The sequence below is a fragment of the Hippopotamus amphibius genome, chromosome 16, assembly GCF_030028045.1.
Source record: "Hippopotamus amphibius kiboko isolate mHipAmp2 chromosome 16, mHipAmp2.hap2, whole genome shotgun sequence".
Lineage (NCBI taxonomy): Eukaryota > Metazoa > Chordata > Mammalia > Artiodactyla > Hippopotamidae > Hippopotamus > Hippopotamus amphibius.
Window position 1 is genome coordinate 5,553,831 of NC_080201.1, and position 22,697 is coordinate 5,576,527.

At 43.7% G+C, this 22,697-nt stretch overlaps 1 protein-coding gene across 3 annotated transcripts in view; it reads right to left on the minus strand.

The window, feature by feature from the left end:
* Window positions 1-22,697, minus strand: part of CDH13 (cadherin 13) — a 1,023,084-nt gene that overhangs the window by 630,549 nt on the left and 369,838 nt on the right. For all 3 annotated transcript variants that reach the window (XM_057711305.1, XM_057711306.1, XM_057711307.1), the window contains exon 3: window positions 13,198-13,406. In XM_057711305.1, coding sequence (XP_057567288.1) covers window positions 13,198-13,406 — 209 coding nt within the window. The remainder of the gene's footprint in view (window positions 1-13,197; window positions 13,407-22,697) is intronic.

Here is a 22,697-nt window from a genome sequence, read left to right on the forward strand (position 1 = left end):
CCTATCCTGTTTTCCAAAATTTTTTTTGCCTATAGATGGGGCTTCACATCTATACCCACTGATATTGCCTTATTAATTTCAGTGCATCCTTGTAGATACTTGAGTTCTTTTTGAATCTCAAATATATCTTCCAGTTAGGACCCCAGAGCTGTGAAAGGTACATATTAAAAATCATGTCTTCATATCTCCATCTCCATCACTGGGATGAACTCAATCAGTTAGGGCCACGGACGGCGTGAAGAAGCCATTCTTTAGGCTGACACAGATTATTTTTCAGATCTTTTAGATGCAGCTATTCAACCAATCTGAATCTACTTTACTAATATTCAGTGATGATATTCAGCTCATATTTCTCTATCTTGACAAAAAAGGATAAAATGTTTTGATAAATGTTTTTTGAACAGTCTGAGTACAAAGCATGGCTGTGAGATATTCCAGTTGTATAACCGTGGGCAAGTCACATATCTTTTCCACGTCTTACTCTATTCATCTGTAAAATGAAGATAATAGTGCCTATTTCACAGCGTTGCTGTAATGATTAAATGACTTAACGTAAGAAATGTGCTTAGAGAGGTGCCTGGCACAGAATTTGAGCTAAATAAATGTTGGCTCTGATCAGCATTCTTAATATTAATATTCACTCCATCTCTGGCATTGTTTAGTCATTCACTAAGTATTTATTCAGCGCCGGGTATTATATTAAGTGCTAGATTTATAGCAGTGAACAATTCAGTCACCGTCCCTACACTTATGGAACATATAATTTTACTTTACGTAATAAACCAACATCAAAATTGTAAGGCTTATGTAGAATTTGAAAATATATATGTATATATGGGGGACTTTCTTGGTTTTTTTTTGCATTTATTTTTCTTTGATTCAGTTTCTGGGTCTGTTTTTTTTTTTTTTTTTTTCTATGTAGAAAAAAATATTATCCAAAAGCCTGAGTGAAAGAGGAAATCACAAGAAAACCAGGCAAATAAGGCTGATGGTCACGCTCTTGGGGCTAGGCTTTGCTAACAAGGTCCAAGTTGAATAAGAGACTTGGAATAAAAAAGCAGTCAAGCTTCAATTATCTGTGTTAACTGGGGTTTGTGAGAATGGACAATGAAAGGAAGAAGAGAATGCATCCTGATTTGCTGTCTTAAATCTCATAGCAGAGGCTAAAAAAAAAAAAAAGGTAGTATACTGGGGCATTTGGAATGAGAGTGATGGACATGGGGTGGTCTTCAGGAAAAGCCTAGTTATAGTTATTCAGACCATTCCTTGGGTCTCTTGGAGAACTGCCGTCGCTTACAGCTTTTTAACTTCAAAGGAAAGGAGTTGAAAAAGTTGTCAACAGAAGCCCAATTTGCCTGATATGATGAAGAGGGTGGTTGACAACGCGCACCTTTTGTCAGAAGGATTTGCTGCACAAAGATAGAAAATTGAAGGAATCCTCTGATTTCCATAAGTAGTTGGGAGGCGGGAGGAACTGTGTAGACAACAAGGGAAGGAAAAGCCCCCTCTTGAACCTCAGGTCCAATTTTCTCTTATTGGTGGAAGGGACAAAGAACAGTGAGGGAGACTCCACATCTCCCCTTCTGAATTGTAAGGAGGCTGGAGGGAAACCCCTGGGGTCAATGCAGTCACAGCAATATGCTCACGTCAACTGAAGGCTGCCTCTCATTAAGGAGAATATTGTCCTACTGTCATTTGGAAGACAGTCTAACATTTTTTGAGCCTTATTGGCCTTGAGTAGCCCTTGAATATGTGTATTCCTGCATCCCCTAGGGAAGCTCTTCCTCTGCTTAAAGTTCTCTCCAATTGGCTATGTTCACCAGTATTTGGAGATTAGGAACTGTCAAGAGCCTTAAGATGCCATCTTTGTTAGCATTTGAAATTTCTCTGCCTATGTGTAAGTCTATTGATAAGTCAAATTCTGAAAATGAATATGGGATATTATTTAAAGTATTTTTTGATAATTTATCTTTCTTTGCATGATAGAGAAAGAGGAGCAAGTGTTAACAAAATTTATTTTCTGCAAAAAAAAAATCATATTTTATTGACCACATATACACAGTATTTGCTTTTTGATTGTTGCTATTTCTTGCCTTATAAGAAAGAAGCAAGTCAGCAAACAAAAATACCTGTCCCTGTTGTGGACCCCTCTAGGATGCATGCACTCTTGTTGTTGTTGCTACTGTAAGTCCCCTACAAGCTGCGAACTTTCAAAGATGCGGACGTGCGTTTGCACGTCTAATCACGTAACTTAGTTCATTTGTCTGGTGTATGTTGCCCTGTGAGTACATCCTCTACAAGTGGTTGTGCTTTCCTGTACTTTACCGTTCAGTACTGTATAGAGTACAGTAGTACAGCATATTTACTGGAGATTCTGGAAGAGGATGAGAGCTACTACCCGGACATCACTGGATCATTTTTTCAAGAGGGTAGATAGAATTGAATCCAGCAAGGAACCAGAACCTGTGCCGTCAACGTCAGCGAAACTGCAGCTGGCCCTCTGCTCTTGTGCTGATGATCCTTCACCTCTACCACCTCCCACCCCGTCTCCCTCCTCCAGTCCGTAGCTCTCCTTTCCTGTTCACTCAAGGCCAGCCCCTGTATGCCAGTGGTTGTATTGCCCTGCTGTACTTTCCAGTGTACTACACTGTAAGATTAAAAATGTTTTATTTTTTGCGTTTGTTTTTTATGTATTATTTGTGTGGAAAGTCTTATAAACCTATTACAGTACAGTACTACATAGCCGATTGTGTTAGCTGAGTACCTAGGCTATGTTGGACTTAGGAACAAATTGGACTTACAAATGTGTTCTCAGAATGGAATTTGTTCATATGCTGGGGACTTACTGTATTATTTTTACTGTGATTATTTTTATGTAGCACCCCTAGGGGGTATGGACTTGAGGGTTTCTACTTCTGTTAACAGGAGTAGAAAAAAGAGAAAATAAGCCCTGATGAGGTTGGGCCCTGGCCACAGGTTCAAAGTGCTTCCTGTTTGTCTGTGTGATAGCTTGAGACTAGACTTGGCTTTGTCTGAACAAGCAATTGAGTTGAGGATCAAACAGCATCAAAGTGTGGCCCCAGAGGAGCTGCAACCCTGGCCTTTACCACAAATGAAGCCCAGCTCACAGAAACCAGCATGGGCTGACAGAGGATATAGTTGGCTGGAGCCCTAATGCTCTTCGTTGCTTTATTTTCTCCAGATGCTCAAGCTCCTTCCTTGGACGTTTGGGTGAAGACCACATAATGTAACTAACCCACGTGCTTGCTGGAGGGAGGCTAAGTGGAACATCCTCTCCATGCTCCTTTGCTGCCGAGTTTTTGAGGACTGAGACCAAAGACCTAAAGGGAGACCATCCGTGGTCTCCATCAGTGACTCTGTCCTCTTAACACTGAAATTTTGTTTGTTTTTTTCAATCAGAATTGAGAACCAGACTTTTACAGAGTGGTCTTGGAGACATTTATGTTTGAAAATCATGTGCTGTTTTCATGCAGTTCTATTTCCAAAAGTTTTATTCACGAGCAAAGTTTTTTTAAAGTGTCATGACAATTCAGGGCTCCAACTACCAAAATTTCATCAGGATTCTCACTCAATTTTATATGATTTTGAAAATTTCTAATCAGTTTGAAATTTTCCTACTGTCATTTCAAATCTAGTAAGAGCAGTGGTGCCAAGTGGCAAAGACCATGGTGATTAGGTATCTCCATGTGCCAGATAAGAGGGGAGTTTAAAAAACCACCCCAAAACTTACACTTAGAATTCACTTGTATTTCATTTACGGTGATAATAAAAGATAGGAGGTTAGAAGTATATTAGAGAGCCTAGAAAAATATGCATTCTGTCACATTATTTTATCCCATCAAAAATAGGTTAGGTGAAAATTTCTGATGATTCTATATTCCTTTCACTTGAAAAGCCCCGAGCAGCTGTTGGAAAGCAAGCTGTGGATAGAGCACTGGGCCCAGGGAAGCACTGTGAATGTGAGTGCTGAGGTGCCACTGGACCTGCTCTATCTGAGACAGACCTCTTGACTTTGAGTCTGTTTCCCAACTCATAAAACAAGAATAACACCATCTGCTACAAGGCATTGTTGTGAGGGTCAAATCCATATAATAAATATGAAAATAAAATTTAAAATTATAACTTAAAAATCATAAATGTAAGACATTTTCACCAGACTCTAGGACTATGAAGATGAATGAGATAGGGTGTGAAATAAAGGAACTCGGGGCCTATATTTGTATTTAGAAACCTTGTGCTGTTTCCACGAAGTTCTTTCTCTAAAGACTCTATTCATGATGAGAGTTTTTAAAAGTGTTGTGACAACACAGGACTTGTCCACCTACCTAAAATTTCTTTAGGAGTTTTTGCTCAGCTCTGTATTCATTTTTTATTTTCTAACCATGTTTTAATTTTCCCATGTCATTTAATAGTCTTTACAGTAGAACAGGAAAGCACTAGTTCTGTTGTAAATGTCAGTATTACTAAAATAGCAGGGCCTGCATAGAATCAGAAGGCCCAGGCCTGATTCCCAGTTCTGCCACTTGCTGACAGAACAAGGACATTGGCTGAGTTACTCAGCATCTCTGAGCCTGGGCTACTTCTGCACCTGCAGCGTAGGAACCAGGTTACCAATGGTACAGACTGGCTACAAAAACCAGAAAAACAGATGTGTGTGAGAACATCTAAGATAATGTCCTGACATGTGGCAGGCCCCCAGTGAATGATTTTCCCTTTCTCTTTCAAAATGTGTAAATATTCCAGCAGAATCCTATGGCGGCCCTGTCTAGCTGATAGCCAGTTGCTACTTGCGGCTATTAAGCACTTAATATCCAGCTAATCTACTTTGAGATATGCTGTAAGTATAAAATGTATACTGCATTTCTAAGATTAAGTATAAAAAGAATGTAAAAAATTACTAAAAATGTTTAAGTGATTGCTTGTTGATATATCTTAAATTAGTATAATATGTATTGGATTTTATATATATTGGGATAAATTATATATGTATATACATACATACATACACCTCATAGATATTCTCTATATCTATCTATATAAATAAATCTCTGTCTACATGTATATATAAGTATGTATATATGTATATGTAGAGAGATAGAGATATATATGTATATATATGTATGTATAGAGATGGAAACATATCTATATAGACATGGAGAGTATCTATATAGATATACAGATATATAGACATATATCTATATAGAGAATATATATATCTACATCTATGAAATTCAACCTAATATGTATATATTTGATGTGTATATGTGTGTGTGTGTATATAAAATATAAAATATATACATTGGGTATATTTATGGTTAAATATATATATGTTAAATATATACTATATATGGTTTAATATATACTCTTTTTTAATTAGCTTTCTTATTTATTTATTTATTTATTTAGGCTGTACCGTGTCTTAGTTGTGGCACGCAAGATCTTCATTGTGGCATGTTGGATCATTTAGTTGAGGTATGTGGGCTTCTTAGTTGCAGCATGCTTCTTAGTTGCAGCATATGGGCTTCTTAGATGTGGCATGCAGACTCTTAGTTGTGGCATGCACGTAGGATGTAGTTCCCTGACCAGGGTTTGAATCCAGGCCCCCTGCATTGGGAGCAGGGAGTCTTACCCACTGGACCACCAGGAATTCCCTGGTTTAATATATACTATTAAAATTAATTTCATCTGTTTCCTTTCTAATGTTACAATAAGGAAACCTAAATGTGGCTCGCATTGCTTTTCTATTGGACCACACTGCTGTACAACATTAAATCTTCAGTCTTCACAAGCCAAAAAGAAGCTACTTTTAGTTATCTAGACTTCCTATGGGATCAGTTATTTTTCCCCAAGCATTTCAATTAAAATTAATCTTCAGAATATAGTTTTCTTAGATTCTGATCCACAAAGCAATCTGTTATCTACTTAAATTAATGAATCGAAGGATGTCTTTTATCTGTATTTGAATAGTATCCTGGAGCTAAGAATCATAAACATACCAATTTAGTTGTGTGTCAAAATGTAACAGCCTAATACCCGATTCTAGGCCCAATTCTTGGATCAGACCATAATTTTCGAGCTATATATTTTCCCCAATTTGGGTGACAGTTAAATGGATACTAATTTTCCTTAATAGTAACTGGAGAGGCATTTGCTATGAACAGTGGTACTCTGCAGGTTTTTGAAGTTATCACACTTGTTATATTGGAGCGTATTACATATCTACAGCTTTAACTCCTCATTTCTTTACGGCCACAGTAAATGCACAGATTGGTTCTCCACCATGGTGGTTGTAAAACATATTTCATGGGAGCAAGATCAATACCATTGACCAGGCTGACAGACTCCAAGCCCCTCCCAGTCAGTGTGATAAGATCTAGAGACAGGGCTATTAATTTTACCATAAGATGGTTGCTCTCACTCTCACAGAGGCTTTAAACAAATGAAGTCAAGTCACATGGATGTGGTGTGACAGGCACTTTGGAGGTTAGATGGTATAGTGGCCAAAACAGAGAAGAATCAAATGGTTGGCTCAGGGATGATAAAAATCAGAGTTTATCTCAGTAACAAAAGTGCAAAAATATTTTTTACGCATAAGTGACAGCAACTCACTGGGTACTTCAGTTAAGAATAAACAATTTGTGACTGAGAATCCTCTGTTAGCACTGGGTTAGGTATAATATGTGTTTTTTGAATTTCATGTACCCCATTATGGCATCTAAACAAGGCCAGGGTATCACTAAATGGATGAGAAAACCAAAACTCAAAGGAGTTAGGTGACTTTTCAGTGCCACATGACTGGTAAGTACTAAACGTTTGACTGAATCCCAGTTTGGAGTCATTCCAGGTCCCCATGAATATCACCCCCAACAACTCAGCTAAATGCCCCAGAGCACGCACACATGCAGGAGCGGAGGGGCCCTCAGCCCTTGCTTCTGAACTCTTAGGCTCAGGGTTCCGAGAGGTACTTAACAAACGGAGCCTTAAGGTTCTGCAAAGCAGTGGATTTACAAGCTGTGGATCTCCCAGAGGGTCAAGTTGCATAATTAACGGCAATGTTAACATTGGCTTCTGATCAGTTGATGATGTATTTTATCATTTTAAACATTAAAAATAAAAACAACTGATTCTCCCAAGTTGCTCCTTCCTCTAATTGCTCCTTTTATTTTATGTTTTTGGAACTATTGCCATCATGATTCTTGGAACTGGATCAGGAGCCAAGCTTATGTCTTTTAAATTGCATGTTTATAGTGGTAATGATCAAACAAGGTAAACAAGCCTTAAGTTTTGCCTTTTCAATTTCTGTCATAACTTTCTCTGCTCGTCTCATTTTTTTCAAGGATTTTTAAAATGACCAAAAAAGGAGGAAAATAATTTTTTTTTTTTGCATTTAATTTAAGCAACCTGATTAAGAGACCAGTTTCCCTTTACTGAGAATACCATGCACTGACTTCCAGTTAAGAAGTGTAAATTGTTTGTAATTAACTTCTACATACTGCCAAGTCTTTGATGTTTGTTAAGTGAACCCATAGGAATAAAGAGTTTTCTCTGGGAAGTTTAGTCTGTGTTTCACATAAGTGGGCAGCTGAGGAGTGGGAGTGGTGAAGATTGAAGTTCACTCATAATCCTGAGTTCTCTAGGCTGTAGAAGCGAAAGCATCTGGCCACGTTGGAAGGGAGGAAGGATCGGGCTGTCTGAACTTGCCCGGTCATTCACTGTGCATGTACTACAGTCTGACTCTGATGATGGGATGAGGAGGAGTAACTGGCTTTTTCGTGGCACTTACTTTGTGCTCAGCACTGTTCTAAGTGCTTTGCATATTTACTCATTTAAACCTTGTGACATCTCTATGAAGTCGATACTGTTATGAGCCCACTCTACAGTTGAGGGAACTGCAGCAGAGGTGGCAAGCGTGGCACTGGGAATCATGCCACGGCCTCCAGCTCCAGGGCAGTGTTCTCAGCCTCCCTGAGTGGAAGCCACGGCCCTGAGTCCCAGAGCTCAGAACTGAGATGAAAACAAACACAGATGAATGAGACGGTTAAAGTTTAGTGCTATGATGGGGGGGCGGGGGGAGTCAGGCAGGGCTCTCTGAGGAGCACGAAGGCAAAACCACTTAGCCATCCAGGGGACAGTCAGAGAGGTGTCCCTGAAAAAGGGAAATCTTGGCAGGTGCAGAGGTTTCAAAGGAGTTAGCCCTGTCGATTGGTACTGGCCGTGGGGCAGCCTGGGCCATGGCGAGGGGGGATAATCCAGACAGAGAAGCAGCCAGTGTGAATGGGAGGGAGAGCTCGGCCAGTTCAAGAAACCACAAGTGGTTTGGTTTTGGGGGATAGGGTCAGATTTCAACGCAGGGAGTGACATGAAAGGAGGGACTCAACCTACTCATGTGTTTACTCAGAAAACACTGAACACCAACCACATGCCTGCACTGTACTGGGTCCTGAGCATAGAGCAGGAGACACACCAGGAAAGAAGAAAGGGAGGGAGGGAAGGAGGGTGGAAGGAAGGAAGGATGGAAGGAAGGGAGGGGACTAGCAGGGGAGTACTTCCTTAAAACGGGAAGGAAGCAAGGGCCCCACTAAGCAGAGGAGTGATGTGATCAGATGTCCATTGATGACCCCAGTCTAGGGGCAGGGAAGCCTGACTCAAGCCTGTAGCCTGTGGGCCCTCACAGCTCTCCCTTCTGTTACGTGCATGTCTCCTGCTTTGCTCATGACACCCAGCTGCCTGGGTCACAGGTATCTAAATTCTAGAGTTGCTTAGAGTGTGAACTCCCACATTTCAAGATGAAGGTACAGTCTCTTTAGCTCCCAAACTTCAAAATAAATTCCTACAAGCTCTGTGATGTTCTTACTTCCCAGCCTGACTTTATCAAGTTCTTAATGGATGTCAGAATTCGCTGCCAAAATCTACAGTTGTGGAAGCTACAAATTCTTAAATCAGAAATAAATAGAGAAGTGGCATTTTTTTTCCCCTAGGTTTGAAACGCGTAAATGAGGTGGATGAGACGTGAAGACATCTCTATCCAAAAGGAATGAAACAGAGCTTTTCCATGTAAACATTTGAAGCCCGATATTCAAGGTAAAACTAACTAACCAACTAATTAATAAGTAAGTAAATAAAAGCAAATGCTCTGCTGTCTTCATGTTCACCATTGCCAGGCAGCGAGGGACAGCAGGTTTGGTGGGGACACACCACGGTTCTGTCCAAAGATACTTCTGTGAGTCAAGTTCATCATCACATTCCATAGGCTAGAAAACACCTTCGTGCACGTGTGGCTAACCTTGGCCCCCTCCTTAATCATCCCCCCTAATCTGTCAGAAGACAAGGGATTAAACTTATCCTCCATCCACACAGATCTAAGATGATCTTACAAGGACCAGGCAGGTACTAGCTTCTGGGCAACCCATTAAAAATGCAGCAATAGCGCGAGCGTCTATAATTAAACCATTAACAATCAGACTTCACAGATTTGGGCGATAGGCTTTCCTGTGAAACGGGGTCGTGGGGAGCAGGTGAAATAAGAGAGGCACATCCTTTTATTGAAGAATTGCTGGGTCCAGTTACTGCAGCTGAGTTGAGCTTCCCTGGGGTCCCTGTCTTAGAGAATCCTTCTTTCCCAAACGCAGTGCTGTGAAACCAGCCATTGTGACACCTCTGCTGTTTTGGTTGTGCTGGGTGCCCCAGTGCCCTTTGAGGACACCTCTTTCTCTCTTTGGCCTTTCTCCTTCTACCCCCAATCTCTGGTTTCTGTGTCATGGCCTCAGCAGGGACATTTAGCCCATGGTTCCTTATCCTTTCTCGAGAGGTTCTAAGTTAAAGCCATTGATGGGACGTGTCACCTGGTGTCTGGTGCTGCGCTCAATGGAATGATTCTGTGACAGAGGCTCTGTTCTTATCCTTGCTTCACAGATGAGGGGGTTGAAGCTCAGGTGAGCTGCTTGCCCAAGCTCACATAACTATAAGTGGTGGAGCGCAAATTTGAACCCACGTGAGTCTGACACCAAAGCCGAAGCCCTGACGCCATGCTGCTTCCCCAGGTGCTTCCCCAGAGATCCCGCCCCAGCTCCAGCAAGATGTCCCTGGAGCTGCCGACACAACACGTCCAAGCTGGACTGGTCACCTTTCCCAACCACTCCTTCCCTGATTGGTCCAATCCATCTCCATCCTCCGAGGCTAGACAATCTGGAATCATCAGGACGCTGAATGTTGGCTCTTTCTTCCTTCAAACCACACCTTCCACTGGTTGTTCCCCCTCATCGCTACTGTGTTGCTCTAACACATGCCCTCATCTTTGGACCCTTGGATAGCCCACCCAGGTGGCACAGTCTTCTGGCGAGCAAAGTGGCAGGAAGGAGAATGGGTGGAGAGGCCAGAATCTCGTTTCTGCCAATTTCAAGATAGGAGATCCTGGCCAAGTTCTCACGTCTGTAGGAAGGGGGTGCCGTCAGCAGCCTCACCAGGAGGTTGTGAGGGTTAGAAATGACACACGCTAAAGCATACACTGAGATGCACACACAAGAGTCTCGCTAAACAATACAGGTTCTCACTCACCTCTCTGTGCCTCGGTTTATCCCCGTCTGTAAAATGGGGACAGTACCACGTGCCTCATAGGTCGTGGGAAGAGTACACAAGTCAGCCTGTGTGGCCCGTGCACGTGGCGCCTTGTGCACAGTGAGCGCCAAGCACACACTGGCTGTCGTTACCAGCCCGGCCTCTCCTGCCCTCTCCCATCTCTAAAGGCACAGCACAGCCATCACCGCTGCCTCCCCACTTGGTACTTAATCAACATACACATTCACTTTCTCTCCCCAGCCGGGAGCTGAGCTTACTAGTATACACATTGCTTTCCTTCTCTAGAAGCTGGCCCCTTTCGCCACACACAGTAGGGCTTCAGAAATACCAACTGAATAGCTACGAAGGACCGTACTTTCCTTGGAGGGATTCTCTGGCTTGCTATTTTGTTTTCCTAGCCTTTTCTTTTTCATTTTTCTTTATTTGGGTTTTTTTATTATGGACACATCTGGGCAACGTCACAAGGCCGATTTTCAAACCTCGTAAAATTACTGGAGGTGGGAGATGAGTGCCTCGTTCAGCTGGAGCCTGGCAAACTGAACTTCACAGCATTCCCCACCATGGTTTATAAGAAGCGAACAATTGCAGTCAAGCTATGTGGATGATGTGTTCAGACAGAGACAAATGAGAAATGGCAAGGGCTCCAAGGAGCTTTGCCTCCAAAAGGGCGTCTTTCTGGGACTCAAGAGACCAGCTCTGCAAGGCTGAGTCTCTTGGTAACGATCCTGGGTCTCCAAGCCCATCAAAGCCAAGTTTTGTCCTAAGAAGTGCCTCGAATCCCTTCTGCTCAGCTTTGAGCTAAATACCATGACACTGTCTTTTCCAGATTTAAAGACGGGCCGTCAGTCACAATGAACAATGTTCATCTATATACATTCCATCCCACATGTGAACCCCCTTCTGTGAATCTCTGTACCATTTACTTGTTCCCAAGAGGCACTTGGTGCTGCACATTCTGGCAGTTTTGTTATTTTAGATATTTGGAAGTCACTTACATCATGAGTTAGTGAGATGCTGTGAAAATGACCATGGCTAAGTAAGAGAGAAGCTCACTTTTGTGGTGCCAATGGGTTTCCACACTGCATGTACCCACCCAGACCCTATTTTCTTTTGAAAATATCCGTGGCACACGATGGATTCATTTTAGCTTGCTATCTACCCTTAACTCACAGATTCACAGATGTGAAGGGGAATTATGGAGTTTGTCCAGTCCAGGGATGGCAAATATATTCCAGCCCTGGCAACATCTCTAAATGACCAATGGATAGTAGCCTCCAGAAGCCCTGTATCGGGAGAGATACTCAGGTCAGGCCAGGGGTGACCAGCGATGTCTGCCACATATATGGGGACAGAGTGAGGTAGCACGCATGCCACTTATGTGCCGGTGCAGACTGTTTAACCCCTCTCGTCTGCAGATACAGAAGTTACATCATTCTTTCAAGATCACACAGACAGGGCTGGCAGGAAAGCAGCACTGACGTTGCCGTTTGTACTGTCTCTGCTGCCAGCTGTGGAATCGGTGTTCACTCCACCACGGAGCAAAGTTAGCAGATAAAGCAGGGTTATGGGGAGTGTGGCAGATGGAGAAAGGCAGTGGGAATCACAGGCGTTAAAACCTTGGGTACGAGCAGGCCAGCAGCAGGTAGGAGAAAAGGCTACTGCACCAAGCTGGGGACGGGCCATTATTATTGCTATCACTTTGCCAGGGTCTTGCTGTGTGCCTTCCCTTTCTATAATCGAGAGGCCACAGAGTCTCTGAGCTCCTGGTGAAGGAGTAGCTAAGTCCACTGTACCAAGTGTCTCTGGATGACACTGTCAGGAAGCCTGAAGTCACCTGTGTCCGGGGCAGAGATCTGCACACGTGGAAAGGAATGGGCACCAGTGCATGGCAAATGGGCAGCACCATGTGCCCCGTTGCCTCGTACACAGCTCTGGAGGGCTACTGTGGCTGCCTGCCTGGCATCCACCTCCCTTCCTTAGATGACAGCATCCTAACTTACTTACTTTGAGTAACTAACTACCCCCTTTTCACTCTCAGTCCATATATTTTAGGTGGCACTGAGTCCACCCTGGTTTCAGGATAAAGCATGTGACCCAGACTTAGCCAACCAGAGCCTCAGGACCCAACGGACACAGTAACTGGCTCAGGGATGGGCGCATGTTCTAAGAAGAGACAACGAGATTCAATTTCAAGCTTGGGTTGGCAGTATCAGGAAGAGATGCTCTCTCAGGTGACTTCAGACTGGGAAAATGAAGTGGAGCTACTAAGACCTCCACACAGGGAGGCAGGGAGGGGTGTGACTGTCTAAGAGTGAAGCCAGTAGAAGGAAAATAGAACCACAGATGGATAAGGACCAAAGCTGATGTCGTCACTTGGGCAAGGATACACGGCCACACAAGCAGGCAAAGCTATCCCTGAAGTATTTGTCACGTGACCCGAACAATTCCCCCAGCCTCACTGTTGTTTCAGTTAGGTTTCTATCATTTGCAAACAACAAAAGAATCTTGACCAGTAATAAGCCAAAGACCCCTTTTCCACATAAGACACACAGACCACATTGTTCCTTCTTGGACCCAACTTATCCCAAGCGGTTATGTTACCTGCAAGGAGCCCTGGATGTCCTTCCCCCCGACAATCACGAGCTCTGCCATGTCTTCCGCGTGGGGCGTCCGGGCGTGGACGAACAGAGTCTTGCCCACTGCAGTTATGTTTCTCAGGGCGACTAGGCTGCCATCGTTGTTCACCTTGAAGTATGGGCTTGAGACCTCATAGTGCAGCTTGTCATTTCCCTTACAGTCACTGAAGGTCACTGGCAAAAACAAAACAAATGAACAGAAACAGAAGGAGCGTGAGTAGGCTGGGCAGCTCAGTCCTGGAGCTACCCGTGACCGTTAAATGTGGCCACGGCTCTGCATTCCAGATCCGCAGATGCTGCCCTTATCCCACAGCACCCTCTTGTAGCCCCGTGGCTTTGACTGTGCTGAAGGACCTCACTCAGTCAAGACTCACCCTTAATCACTTCCCATGGCCCAGGCAGGTGCAAAGCCCTTTGATGCACAAAGAGAACCTCTTCCCTGCCCTTGAGTGTCGTGAGGGAAGCGTACAGTCAGATATGGCAGAGTGATGTTTGGCGACACAATCTCCTCCCTTCTGTATGAGGTGCTGTGGCAGAACCAGAGCGTTCAGGAGCCTTGAGAGACAGCTTCACAGGCATGATATTTGAGCTGGGTCTTTAAGATGGACGGGAAATTAGAAGCCTCCTAAGAGGGTGTTGGGTGTTCTAGGTCCCTCAAAGGCATGGGGGTGGTAAAGTGACAAAGCAGACTCAGAGAAGCAGAACTAACTCAGTGCACTGGGACCAGAGGTGGACTTGAAATGGTGCAGGGATGGGGAGGTGGAGAGGCTGGAAATGAAGCTGAACATGTCCTTTGGAAACAAATTAGGAAATGTCACTAAGTTAGGGGGCTGCCCCACAGCCCTGAACTATTTTTAGTGTGGAGAGGGTCAAGGTCATGTATGCACGCTGAGCAGTGCTTCCCACGGGGCTGGGGTGCATCAGAATCACATGGGAGATTTTTTTTTTGTTTTTAAAGTACTGAGCATCCAATCCAAACATTCTAATTTAGTAGCTCTGGGTTCTAAAGAGTGGTTTGGAGAAGGGTAGAAGAGAGGCCAAGTAAACTGTTAGTTTGGTGTCATACCAAAGATGCCTGGCCCAAATTGGGACAATGGCTGGATAGATGTGAGGGCAGTTCCTACAGCTGCGTGGCTAAGTCATGTGTGGGAACCAGCCGTCCTGGTGGAACCGCATGGAGTTCAGGGCCATTACCACGAGCAGCGGTTCTGCCGGCTGACCCATCCCGCTTCCCTCTGCGGTGCGTCTTCACCTGGTGCACGGTTCTGTTCCTACAGGTATCACCACTTATTGTCTGCATGTATGTGCGCCCATCTGCCTTCCTCTGTAAACTATGGGGACCCTGGGGGTAAGCACGGAATGGTATTACCGGCTTTCTTCCCTACCCCCACTTTCGTTCTCTTAGCTCTCTGCTGAACAGGCTCGCTTGTTCATTTACTAAACCTTTAATTGAAGCAGAACATAGATACAGAAAAGTGCATACGTCAGAATGCACAGCTCAATGAATTTTCACAAAGTGGGCGCATCCATGCACCCAGCACCCAGCCCTAGACACAGAATACTACCAGCCCCCCTCCTGCTCCCCTTCCTGATTAAATCCCCCCCCCCCCCCAGAGGCGGCACTACCCTCACGTCTAGTGCCGTAGGTTCGTTTCATCTGCACTTTGCTCCATGTGCGTGGGATCACAGAGCGGGTGCCCATTTGTGTCTGGCTTCTTTCACTCAGCGTTATCCTGTGAGATTCATCCACGTGGCTGCGAGCAGAGCAGTTTATCCTTGTCCGTGTACAGAATCCCATCCTGTAGCCATACTGAGCCTATCTGTCCGCACCACTGTTGATGGGCCTATAAGCTATTTCCAGTTTGGGGTTCTTAAAATATCACTACTAGGAACCTTCTCGTGTGTCTTTTAGTGACAAAGATACCTGGGTCCAAGTACACGGTTAAAGCCATACAACTATCTAGCGAATTAAGTTGATCTTTCTATTCTGGGAAGATAATTCTTAGGGTGACAGTAAGCATATTAGCTGATCATTATAATAGCTAATATGAATTGAACACTTTGTACACAGGAGACTTGGTGCTAAGCATTTTACGTACATGATCTTATTTAATCTTTACAACAATTTTGATCCCCTGCCTCCACAGTTTGTAGATAGAGTAACTGAGGCTCTGAGATGGCAAAGGAGATGCCCTGCACACTGTTTGTAAATCATAAAACCAAGATTTGAATCCTGGTCCATCTGCCTTTCACCACTACCTGCTCTCAGTAAAGACAAAGTCCTGTGTAGAACACTCCCCTCCTGAAATTCCGTCAGAACCTGCATATAAAGACGTGAATCCCCAGCTCAGTCCTGCTCTCACGTTCCCACCCAGCCCGGAAGCACTTCACAGGGTGCTGATGCCGCCTTGAGGTCCCTCTGTGTCAGGGCTCCAGCGCCTTTCCCGGCTGCCAAGTCAGCTGTAGGGGCTTCTCTATAACGCACACACACGGGATCTCTTGGGAGTCTGCAGTTCTCAGACACTGTTTTGCTGCCCCTGACTATCTTGGTAGCCAGGAGTGATTGGGCATGGCTGGGTTCAGGCTTTGGAAGGGAACTATGAAGGAGAGACATGGAGGTTGCTTTCATGGTCACCGTCTATTAGCATCAATCCACTGAAGGCACACTGCTCAGATGACAAGGCCCTCTGGGAACTTGTTGTCTAATTTGCCAGGGTGCTGGTTCTGGCCCTGGTCCCTGGGCAAGATCAAAGAAGACAATCTCAGCTAGAAAGGATTGGAGGCTAGGTGGCATACAAAGGCTAACATGCTTATTATCACCATAAGAATTATCTTCCCAGAATAGGAAGATTCCGTGGGGGTTCTAATTTCACAGGTAAGTTCCTTCCTTTTTTCCTTCCTTCCTTCCTTCCTTTTCTTTCCTTCCTTCCACAAATATCTCCTGAGCCTATGTTATGCCAGATGTTGGGGTCATAATGTTGAATGAAGATACACGCAGTCCCTGGCTTGGAGTCTAGTGGGGGTTGTGGGGATGGACATTAATAGGGGACTTACTACAGGCAGGCAGAACTACAACATGTACAATGGCCCTATGTCATTCAGGGAACTGCAAATAAGCCAATGAGATAGGCACAGAGAATAAGGGAGAAAGCAAGGAAGAGAGAGTGGAGATAAGCTGGGTGCAGGAAATGTGGGGTCTGGAAGGCCACATAAAGACGTATTCCTTGAAGGAAATTTGGACCTGCCCATCACAACCGTAGAGCTGACTTTCTTCCTCCTGAGTCTCATGCAGCTCTGGCTCCTCACGCAAAATAATGCTTCACGCTCGAGGTCCTCCCTGTCCAAGCTATCCAGTGGCCTCCCCACTGGCCTCCACCTTCACTCTGTGCCTCACACGTTACCCTCTGCCGCACTTCCTGACAGCTACTCTACCCTCCCACCCCGTCGATCAATCCTACTGATCTCTCTGTGCAGAAGGTTAATACTTCCCAGCTTCTTCACCCTCTTAACTCTATCATTCTTTGAGAGTCAGCTTGGGCCACTTCTCCAAAATTTCTCTTTGTGTTGCCAGTGTTTCCTGCACAAAGTACCTTTCAAATCATATCATATCAACATATTCACACTGTGTATCTGTTTTTCCCATCAGAACCAAGGGCAGAAATTCCATCTTATTCTTTTACTCATTCTACATCTCCAGCAAGGAACAGAAAGCTTTGCCATGCAGGAGGCTGTCGATAGCAGTTCCACGTAACCCAGTTACTCTCTTGGGGCCACATGGTGCTCTGGTGGGGGTGGAGAGGGGGTGCCTCTTCCACTCTGGGAGCAGAATATACGGCAGGCAAGGCTGGGAACTGAGAAGGAAGGCCCCTCGTCACCTCCTGTCTTGGTGGAGCCCAGCAGTGGAGCGCGGTACGAAATGAAGGACTCAGCCATGGTCTCTGCCAGGTGCCCCAGGCTCTGTGTGCTTTCACTTGTGACGGCGTTTAGCCTCCTGTGCTTAGCTTTCACTCAGCTCGTTGGTGAGGTCAGGGGTGGTGCCTCATCTTCCCTCAGAATCCCCATAAAGCTTCGCACAGCCGCTAAGCATAGCTGGGGTCAGCGTGTGAGTGCTGGATGAAGTTTTGTCAAAGAACAGTAGCGACACTTACCACTTACGGAGTGGCATCTGAGGGCCAGGCTCCGTGCCAGGGACTGTACATTCATTCTCTCCTTCTAGCCTCACAGCAATTCTAATCTACAGCGGCATTTCCCAACTTTTCTTTTCCTTATCTTCCCCGACCCAAGAGCGTTTTTAGATGTTTTTGACTCATTGCCACCATTCTCATGAACTGTCAGTGTCATAGACATACTGTGTATCTGTTTATTTACTGCATGTATATCTGTTCTCTACACACACACACACACACACGAATATATGTTTCTGCCTCTCTCTCAAGAACCCAGGTCACCCCTTTGGTGACACATCGGCCCACAGAGAACGCATGGTCTATACGTGTCATTTCCATTCTATGGGCAGAGACTGACTAACATGCTCAAGGCCTCACATCCAGAAAAGGCAGACACCTGTTCCCAGTCTGACCAGTTTAAGCTCTTGACACATTCACTTCTCAGAAATGATAAATGAGAGGGGAGAGGGCAGCGGCCCCCATCCTGCGCCCTCAGGCCTCTCACCAATCCCTCCAGGTTGTCAGAGGTACCAGGTGAGGGCATACTAGAGACCAGATATACACTCAGAACTGGGCACATAGTAAGTAGGCTCTCAATATACTCTAGCTCTCTTCCCAACTTATGGTATCAAGTGACTAGGGTTGCACAATTGGGTCTTGTATATTTTAGATAACTTTTACCAGTGCAGGAGTAAGTGCTTCAGACCGTGGGTCTTTTTCAAGGCTATGAGAATCACCTAGAGAAATTTTTTTTTTTAAAAATAGCAATACCTGCCCCAACTCCCAACCAAGATTCTGACATAGCTACGCTGGGGTCCAGGCCCTAGTATCTCTCTAAGACTCCCCAGATGAATCTAATGCAGCCAGGGCCAAGACCTAGGACCTTGGACAATGGGTTGCTTGTCAAGATGCCAGGTTTCCATATTTCCCAGCAATTCCTGGCACCGAGAGGAGGGTGGGGACCTAGCAATGCCAGGAACTACTAGTCCCATGTCCTAAGAAGAGGCCGTTTTAATGGCAGGTTTCTAAGCCCTTTTCCAATCCTGGCTCATGTATAGCGCCCCTGAGACCTCGGGCAAACCAACTGTCCCTTTAATCTCAATGTCATCATCTGTAAACTGGGACACATAACAGTACCTACCCTCATAGGTACTATAATTCTTATGGTGAGCATTAAACAAGAGAATATGTACCTCAGTACGTAAAGCACTTTGGACAGACCCTGGTGCTCCATGAATAAGAACTATTATCATCATTATTCCTGTAATTCTGGACATTCCTTTTCCTTTTCTACACAGCTTCCTTCTTCTAGATGGTTTTCTGCCTGCCTCCTGGGTCCTTCCACCTCCTTCTAGTCAGGTACCCGTGCTCTGCCGCTCTGCCTCGCTGCCTGTGTGGTTACCATGGAGATGGTTACTACAGACATTTCTGCTGAGACTAAAGGAGCAAGGCAGATAATTCTGATCCAGACTTGCCCATCTTTGGATCCTCCCACTTTTCTTGGCAAAGCCCTACCTGTCTCACATAAGAAGTCACGAAGGGAAAATGACATCAAAGGAGTGAAATTATGTGCCTGCCCATAGTAGACTCCATAAAGTTGTTAAATAGTCTTCAAATGGATTATTTGTAAATATGACATCCTAAAAATCTAAGTTATTCTCTTTTTCTAAAAGAACGACGCTGTGTCACAAGTTTTACGTTCATGATTGCAATGAATCCTCATATTACCAATTTGAGGTGAGTATCTTTTTCCCCTGGAAACTGACTTAGTGCAGCCAAACAAGGTTAAGGCCAGTTAGTCCAGGCTAGTCTGCCTAAGCAAATGTGTTCCTTCCTTCAATCAACTCAGCTTCCAGATTCACAATCTAGCCATACTTTCATACCTGATCTATGATTCACTTAATATTTTTCTTTTGACTCACATTTTTCTTTATAAAATTATTTGAAGATAATCTTTATAGTACATGATGAAAGTGCCAAACATATTTTTTTCTAAAAATGTTAAAATAAACTTAAGAAGTCATGTAAAAACATATGTTTGTCCACGTATGCACTAAAACCCTCAAAATAATGTGTGTTCCACCCTCCAGAAATGCTGGCTTGGGCCACATTCGTTCCTCCCTCATTTAAATAAATTCATGCCTGGCTCTACCCTACTCAGGCTTAAAACCTAGGAGGGCTCTGATATAATTATACATGATTATCTGATATAATCTAGGAGGGGTTCTGATATTTGAAATAATATATATAACTTAAATAATGAGGTCTTAAGAAAGACAAAAACCTTAGAAAAGGCACAAATCTAGACCATGCCAATGACCTTAACAATCGAAAGAGAAGTAGGTCACCACACTCTTTGTTTCTTCTTCCTTCTAAAGGAAACACACTCTACTTCCCCACTGATTGTAATCTCTCTTTAAATTTCCTATTAAAGGGCACAATTGATAGCCTCAGCCTTGCATCACTGTCTTACATTAAGAACTTTGTCAACATGATCGAAATGTCAGTGATTCTCAAACTTTTTAATAGAGATCAAGCCAGGGTATGTTTCAGGGTGCAGCGTTCAAAGAACATATTAAGGATGAAATTGAATACTTTATGTCTATTTCTTAAGAAATAGATGTTTCTATAGAGACAACCTCTTAAGTAGCTCAGAATAACACCATGAGGATAACTGAAAGGAAAAATTCGAATAAACAATTAAACCTGTGAACAAATATTGAAAACCTTTATCTGAGGGAGAAAAGGAGCTATCTGTACTGTTCTGAACCTACAAAGGACCTCCTTACATGGTTTATCACTATGGCATTTAAAATAGCTTCTGGAAAAAAAATCATACGTATAATATACAGTACATGGGGATTTATTGGAATCAATTGCAAAACATCATTCTTTGAGATAATCTTTGAACACCCCAGGAGAAGAAAGGGGGGAAGTGAAAACTCCCCACCTGGGGGAAAAATGCAAATTAGACGAATGGCACCACTCAGCGTTCAATTATGCTTTCAGCGGGTTTCCACTCAAAATGTCCTCTGGGCTTAATGCAAATGTCACAAAAAGACAAACTTTAGCTGGGAGACAAAACCACAATTGAAATGGGAAGTTTGGCACATGAATTAAGGGGCTTAATCTTCCTGACCTTGATTTTATGCTTTTCTATTTCTTTCTTTTGAATGTGGTTCTTCAGGATGGAAATGAAAAAGGCATAGATTTCTTACCATCTAGAAATATGTGAGGAAGCAAATTAAGCTGTATTATGAGCCCAGGAAATACAAAAATGCAGATGGATTTAAATTTATCTGCAAAATATAGAGCAGTCCTGCTCATGCAGATAGGTGTGAACTAAATATGGAATCTGGGCTATTCTTGTAAGAGTTTTGGGGTGGGTCTGTGATCCATGCACTCATATCTTCCATGGGCAAATGGTCCTAAATACATTATTCACATTTGTAGAGACCTGGAGACTGGTCTACACATAAGCCTAGGGCCTGTCAGAGTTGGTGGCCAGACTCTCTCTGTACACACGTGAGGATATGTGATGATCAGTAGCAGTGTGGGGCCAGAATCAGTCATCCTGGGATGGTATTCCTTCCACAGTCAGGTGTGCTTGGATCTACTTCTAGCAACCTGTACTTGCACACAGAAGAGAATGGTTTTGTTTCAGCAGTATGCTAGTTAAAAAAAAAAAAAAAAACCAGAATGTACGTTGTTTACTCTCTCTTAAGACTGTACCATATATCCCGGTACTCATAGCTCAGTTAGTCAAACAGAATTCAACTCCTCCATTTAGTATGAAGGGCCTGCATACTGGCTGATCTGCAGAGCCTTCTCTGGGGCATGGAAAGCCAAGCCTTTCTAACAGCTGAAATAGCACACAGTTCAGAAACAACAGATGGACTCTCCCCAGGATACAGACCATCCCTTAATTGTTTTTCACTTCCTCAGTACTCCACTGGGGTCCAACTTCCTTTGAAAGAACTTAAAGGACTTTAGTCCAGAGGCTCTTTGGACTTGCCCAAGTGAAACAGGAAATATTTCCTTTGGTTTCTCAGAACACCCTCCTTATTCAAGCCTACTAGTCAGTCAAAGTTCCATTAACATGTGTTCAGTCCCAACCACCTCGGGCCAGATCCCTGTATGATACATCCTTCAGCCTGGTTCTGTCTACCCTTCTGATTCCTGAACGCACAGAACCACATCCTGTGTTCTGTGTTTGGCCTGGAGTCAGCACTGACATCTACAGAGCTTCTGTAAAGTTCTGGGCATGTTCCTAACCATGACTGATTATTCCAGGAGTGGATTTCATCTCCAAAGGCTTTGTAGATTTGATAGGTACAGAATGAACATAAAACAGTCTTAATATATCTCATGCGTCAATCCCAAGTTTGATAAAATAGAGTTTCAATTCTATTATGTCAGCCAAAGACATCATAATGAATGATCCCATCAAGTGATCTGCAGCAGAAACCTATTTTTTGCCATGTAAACCCTTAAGGGGCTCCTCTTGGAAAAAGACAAAGCCTATATCTGCTTTCAGGGGATTTTCTCTGCCAACCATTAAAAACTGAGCTGCTAGCTCTGGATGCAGTCTTTTCTGCCAGGGTCTTACATTTTTCTCTTGCTACTGATTTTTTAAAACACAGCAAGTTGTTTTCTGAAAAAGTGCTATGCATTTTCTATCCCATGGTTGTTATAATCACCATGGATTTGTATCTCAGATTGGAATTTATAAGGCACAGTGCCTGACACAGTACATACTCGATCCTGTTTGTTGAATGAATAAATAGCAGGACTGCAATTTGGCAGCTAAGCAAATTTGAAACTTCCCAAACAAAACTGAGAAGGATGGCCCAAACGCATGTGAAGATGTGAATAAGTCAATTTGTAAGTCACCTGGATCAGTGAAACAGAAATCACTGATTCAGTAACTTTGAGAATCACCAAGTCTCAGATTTACAGAGATTCCCTTTGTTTTCATATTACTAGCCCATGTCTCTTACTTAGTCCTTAGCTTTGATTTATCTAGTAATTTATGTGCACATGTCTCCCTGAGTGTCTGCAGGGTAAGTTAATGAGAAAAGAAATTTGCTCCACTATAACTTATGTTTGATCTTGCTGTTGAGCTGCCTAGAGACGTGGCACAGTGTCCTGGCTGAGCCTATATTGAGATCCAGATCCTGATTGTATGCGATGCCCTGACAGTCCTGCAATTTCCCAAGTACCCCAATATCCCATGAGCAGACACACATATGAAGGAAGGGACCTTTAAGAAGCTGGGCCACATACAGTGCTCTGAAGT